Source organism: Wasmannia auropunctata, unplaced genomic scaffold (assembly GCF_000956235.1).
Source record: "Wasmannia auropunctata unplaced genomic scaffold, wasmannia.A_1.0 LD335560.1, whole genome shotgun sequence".
Lineage (NCBI taxonomy): Eukaryota > Metazoa > Arthropoda > Insecta > Hymenoptera > Formicidae > Wasmannia > Wasmannia auropunctata.
This window is the reverse complement of record NW_012027330.1, coordinates 25428-31371: the sequence shown is the minus strand read 5'-3', so window position 1 is coordinate 31371 and position 5944 is coordinate 25428. Positions and strand designations below refer to the sequence as shown.

The 5944-nt window shown below is 37.1% G+C and overlaps 1 protein-coding gene across 4 annotated transcripts; it reads right to left on the bottom strand.

The window, feature by feature from the left end:
* Positions 1-248: 248 nt before the first annotated feature.
* Positions 249-5259, bottom strand: LOC105456722 (probable ATP-dependent RNA helicase DDX43). Of its 4 annotated transcripts, none has more exons than XM_011700969.1 (12): positions 5005-5259; positions 4340-4426; positions 3565-3922; positions 3240-3458; positions 2939-3157; positions 2732-2858; positions 2496-2661; positions 2161-2403; positions 1452-1599; positions 1116-1357; positions 878-1040; positions 249-791 (listed from the first exon to the last, which is right to left on the bottom strand). In XM_011700969.1, exons 3-12 carry the CDS (start codon positions 3871-3873, stop codon positions 660-662), a joined length of 1968 nt encoding a protein of 655 aa, XP_011699271.1. In that variant the 5' UTR covers positions 3874-3922; positions 4340-4426; positions 5005-5259; the 3' UTR covers positions 249-659. The 4 variants fall into 4 exon arrangements, with proteins under 4 accessions (XP_011699271.1, XP_011699272.1, XP_011699273.1 ...); XM_011700970.1 differs by having other exon boundaries at positions 5038-5259; XM_011700971.1 differs by having other exon boundaries at positions 5098-5259.
* Between the last annotated feature and the right edge of the window lie 685 nt (positions 5260-5944).

Sequence of the window (5944 nt, the reverse complement as noted above, 5' to 3'; positions counted from 1 at the left end):
TGTTCTCGTCGATCTCGAAATGAACAAATTTTAATGAGCCCGTCTCTAGTTGATTAAATATATATTCCTGCCACTCGCTTTCACATTTCTTATGTGACATATGAATAATATATTTAACAGCGAGTTATAAAATGGAAAATGCGTGTTATATGTATTTAAAAAAAATCTGTTGAGGAAATAAATGAACTGAATTCAATAAAAAAAATTTTTATTAATTAAACTCAAAATATCGTAAATATTATGTCTTCCGAACAAATAAAATATAGCATTCAGAACTTGGATACGAAAAACTTACAAAAAAATATGCTTATAGCATATTTAATAATAAACTATGTGATACAAAATTATATTTCGCACTGATGCGTAAAATAATGTAAAGTTAAATATCGCTAAGTACGATATATTCCAAAGTTATCCTAATTGTCGCAAACATTTTTTAATGTATACTTCATTGAGATATTTAAACTAGTAGACGTTAAATCATACAACGTTGGTAACTATAAAAAAACAAAGAAAAGGAACATCGTGTTGTTCTACGAGATTAACCTTGCCGAAATCGCAAGGATTAAAAATAGTATCACAGTGTGTTAAGCCTGATGTTGATTATATATTGGACACAAAGTAATTCTATTTCCTAGCATCATTAATCGGCCATACTTTTAAGTGCGGTAGCGTGACCTACCGCCACCGCCACCGCCTCTGAAGCTTCTCACATACGATTGTTCGGCGTCTTTTTTCTTCTTCCATGCATCATATCTTTCAGCCATTTTATATACTTCCTCAGGTACCTCCTGAGGAAATAAAGAGCACGAGTTGGTTAAATCAATATAGCAAATTCGAGGGAATATTAAAGTGTTCCTCGTGTGCATGTACCAACCTGACTAGCCTCTTCGAGGATGTCAATGAGCGCCTTAGCGTGATGCCAGTCCTGCCTCGTCATAAAAGTGATACTTTCGCCCGTTCGACCCGCGCGTCCAGTACGGCCGACTCGATGAACGTACTCCTCTATGTCCCGTGGGAAATCGTAGTTCAGTACGTGCCTAAGGTGAGAGTAAAAATATGTCGATGCCGTACATCTCGAATAATGTAATATATACTTGATACGCGAAACTTACGTGACATCCTCAATGTCGATTCCCCGACTAGCCACGTCGGTCGCGAGAAGGATCTGTACGGCTCCGGTCTTCAGGTCTTCTAACGCTTGTTCCCTGTCCGCTTGTTCTCGATCGCCGTGAATGCTCTGACACTCGACGTTCGACAGAGCCAGTTCGCTAGACATATCGTCCACCTTTGACTTCTTACCGAAGAATACCATCACCTTGTCGTCCGGGCCCATTGTCCGGAAGAACTCGTGCATCTGCAATACAGTAATGATGATAATGCAATTAATATGACGTTCCCAATATAATTGGTAGTCAATTTTGTTTATTAACATGTGCGACACTACTGACTATGTCCATTTTCTCGTCTTCAGAAACCATGTAAATCTTCTGTGTCACAGAGTGGACGGCTGCCAAGTCAAGCGATCCGACGAATACTTGAATCGGATTTTTCATATATGATTGGGCTAGGCGTCTTACACCCGGGGGCCAAGTAGCGCTGGAAAAATATAAGTGTTGTATTAATAAATTACTATCTATTGCATTAAATTATATGATTTTAAATTAAATATAATATTGATATTATACATGAATTTTTAGATATTCGAGAAAGGCGATATAAATTATTTATTTGAAGTAACATTACTTTGAAAAATTTAAGTTATAATAAAAATATTAATGCTATGTTCTTGTCGATCTCGAAATGAACAAATTTTAGTGATTCCGTCTTTAGTTAATTAAATATACTCGTATATTCCTGCCACTCGCTTTCAAATTTCTTATGTGACATATGAATAATATATTTAACAGCGAATTATAAAATGAAAAATGCGTGTTATATGTAAAAAAAATGTTAAGTCATAATAAATAATAAGTCTATAATAAATATTTTATAATAAATATATTTACAGGCAATACAATTATTGCCTGTAAATAAATTTTACAAATAGAAATTAAGAAAATACAAATTCTAAAGAAATAAAAAAATTATGACACTAACTTTTTCTCCCTCCCTTAAAAGAATTTAATTTTAATAAAAATAAAAAAATGTGGCTTATACCTCGTCATAACAGTTTGTCTGTCTGGTCGCACACCCAGGAGAGTCTTACGGATTTGCGGTTCGAAACCCATAGACGGCATACGATCTGCTTCGTCAAGTATAAGATACGTTACAGCCGACACGTCCAATTTTCCTGCTTGAACCAAGTCATTTAATCTTCCGGGAGTGGCAATTACTATCTGCACACCTTTCGACACAGAGATTATTTGTTCTTTGCGATTTCCGCCACCGTATACGCATACCCTTAAATAATTCCAAATCGAGATGTATTAAGCAAGAGATAATATTTCACAATATGAAAACAAGTACATACATGTTATTCGAGATAAACTTACGCTTTAATGCCGTGGTAAGAGTACTTTCCTACTTCCTTCTCGATCTGCAATGCCAATTCTCTCGTCGGTGCCATAACAAGAACATTTGGCCCGGGACGCTCTTCGCGCGGAGTCAATTGTCCGTCGATGTGGATCAAAGCGGGCAGTAAAAAGGCAAGAGTTTTTCCTGAAATCATAATTCCCCCTCTTCATACACAAGCGTATGTAAACAGCGCGCAGAATAAAAATAATCGAACCTGTCCCAGTTTGCGCTATCCCAATAAGATCCTGGCCGCTCAGCAGAACAGGCCACGCCTGACATTGTATGGGGCTTGGTTTTTCAAACTTTTGCTTTCGTATTTCCGTAAGAATATCCGGATAGGCCTGCAACACAATTAAAGTAATTATTATATAACGAGATATGTATTAAGAAGTAATAAATAAACTCATGAGCTTTTGATTACCTGGAAAGCTTGTTCGAAGGTTTCGACGGGATTTGGTATTTTCGTCTCCTCTTCGGAGCTTCCCTCGTTCTCGAAAACATGCTTAACTTCTATGTTATTGTTAATCTGCCTGATATGATCCACTTTCGACTTCGGCATATTAGCTATGGCCGGATCTTCCTTGTAAAAATTCTTTATAATAGGAGGCAAAGCCGACCACTTCTGCTGCTGACGCTTCTCCTGCCGAGAAAATTATTATTATTACACTTGTGTATCTTACACATTTATATATTGCAATCCCTTTTCATTGTGCAAAACATACATATTCTTCATTAGCCTTGCCCCAATCAAAATTTTCCCAATCAATTTCCGGTTTCTCCTCAGGCTCAGGTGCCGCTTTTCGCGTAGATTGTGCATTTTCCAGCGTACTACCTCTGTCAATTAATAACTCCTCTATCAAGCTCTTAGCTCGTTGTTTCGCATCATCTGTACCAATTAGTGTCACAGCGGTCTGTCCATTTCCATCATTTTGACGGTCGATCTGAACAAAAGTAAGGAAAATCAGTTATTAAATGTAGGCTTTTACGCGGATGGATTACATCCTTACAATGCATACTTCAATGCGTTGCGTAGAATATATTATTTACTTTGATTGTGGCACTGCTTTCATCTTCCAGAGCTCTAATCTTGCTGCCACCCTTGCCGATAAGTCTTCCAATGCTGTTGGTGTCAATGTACATGACAAGTCCGTTTGTACTGTCCGAACTATCATTACCTCTCCTATACGAATTATCATTGTAATTCTGTGTACTTGAATCATGGCCCCAATTATCCCCAGGTCTGTGGGAGCGTCTATAAAATTGGGTGTCCCTTTCCCTTCTGTTTTCTCTCCTGTGATCATAACCTCGATCGTACCTCCTTGACGACATTCTATTATCCTCCCAACTGTCATTCATCGTCGAAAATAATAGAGAGCCTTGTATTCAAAATTAAGTATGTTAATTTCTGAAAAATGCAAGTAATAGCATAAATATTTTTTTATGCCGCCATTCCATTAGAATATCAGATAGCCGAGGTAAAAAATTATTCAAACATATTCAATTCGATTTGCATGTATCTTATATTTACAATAATTGCTCTGGAGAGCGAGAGGTCCTTAGATATTCATTAATTTACAAATAAAAACGAGTTTGTTTATCGGATATATTTATCCATTATCAAATGCACTGAGAGACAAAAGGTTAGTTTATCTCAATGTTACCAGGAACAAGTTACTACGCTACTAGGAAGGAACAGTTTAAATAATTGATTATCGCAGCGATGAGAAATATGAGAATGCGGATGCCACGATAAGCCTCAGACGCAAGTCGCAAGGCGTCGTAAAAAATAGTCTACATCGTTCCAACGTTCCGTGAAACTTACCGATGCTTCGTTAGATTAGATTCCCGATACGTGACTATTACATTCACGTTACGCCGAGACAAGGTACGCTTGTTTATCCCTCTTATCCTGCAAAAGCGAAAAAAAAAAACGATTCATAAAGAGGATAAAGTAAACCAGGGTTGTGCCGTAGATTTCAAGGTTACGTCTACACTGATTATTTACGTGAAATCTACGTGATGTTTACATGGTCTTTTTGTTGCGTATAGACAATTTAGACTTGTAAACCAGACTATTGTATCACTAATATATAGAATATAAAAGAATTAAATTATAAGGCAGTCTCTACCCACAAAAGAAATGTTCAAAATGTATCATAGGAACAGGCTAAAGATACCACATCTTTAGAATATTCTTGATGTATTTTGAACATTAATTTAACTACGAGATTAAGATTAAAAATGCAACCAGAGAATTTTTCTTACTCAAATAGTAGTTTTTTTTACATAAATGTTTATATATATTTATTAAATAAATAAATATATAGTCTACTGACTGCAGTCTACATAAATGACACTTTTACAATAGTTTACGTTGTTTACACGTAAACGTAGAGTATTATATTTTACGCGTAGATGCACAACCCTGGGATAAACAAACAATGCCGGACGATGGGACGTGTTCTCCGTGTACGATGCCTCACTCACACGTCTTATCCGAACGGCGTGGAATGTACATACGCGAGGAGAATCGACGTCTCTACTAATCTCTAATCGCCGGTATCCCTTTTAATGCCGCACCGCGTTACGATCCCGAATGAGCTGAATAAGCACGTGGTGTCCGTTTACCCGTTAGGCCGTTACGTGCACCATCCGCTGTTGAGTTCCGCGCCGAAGTCCGAACACTCGGAAAGTCGGAACACTTCGTGGTGACAACAAGATCACGTGATCGGCGTCTGTTGCTTCTTTTACCGGCGTCCGGCAAGGGCGTCGTGATCGGGCGACGGCCAGGGATGATGATCCAAGTCGAACCTCGATAACTCGAATCCTCAAGCGACCGGAAAAACTGTTCAAGTTATGGCCATTTCTGTTAATGTAGATTAACTTTAATTTTGGTTTAACTTATTTTGTATCTTTTTCTAGTTCTAAGAATTAGGAAGAGATAAAAAATTAAGTAAAACCGAGATTAAAGTTAATTTACATTGGTAGAAATCGACATTATAGATCGAGTTTTCGATTTATCGAAATTCGAGTTAAGGAGGATTAACATACGAAAATTCGACTTACGGAGGCTTTGTACGCGAGAGTTCATAATCCGTTCATTTTCCGATTATAATGGCTTTGGAGGGAAAAAATCAATATTTAATAGTGAATTATTTATTGCATACATATGATGAAATATAACTATAAAACAAAATACCAAGCTAGTACTCACTATACATCGATCGCATATAGTTGTGAAATAAAATGGTAACATCCCAGATAACCAAATCTGTTCGGACAAATAACGACAAATACTTGCTACAAATTGTAGCCAAATCCCGAGCAAACTGTACTATTGCTGATGCCAAAACAATTGTAGCAAGTATTTGTCGTTATTTGTCTGTCCTAATTGTTTACTAGGGTTATACCAAGAACTTTAACACGC

What these genes read in the sequence shown, in the direction of transcription:
- LOC105456722 (XM_011700969.1), bottom strand. Translation starts at nt 3,873, where the DNA reads ATGAATGACAGTTGGGAGGATAATAGAATGTCGTCAAGGAGGTACGAT. An exon ending in GCAAGGCTAATGAAGAATAT is followed by an intron (nt 3,158 to 3,239) that starts GTATGTTTTGCA and finishes TTTTCTCGGCAG; the next exon opens with GAGAAGCGTCAGCAGCAGAA. An exon ending in TCCTCGAAGAGGCTAGTCAG is followed by an intron (nt 792 to 877) that starts GTTGGTACATGC and finishes TTATTTCCTCAG; the next exon opens with GAGGTACCTGAGGAAGTATA.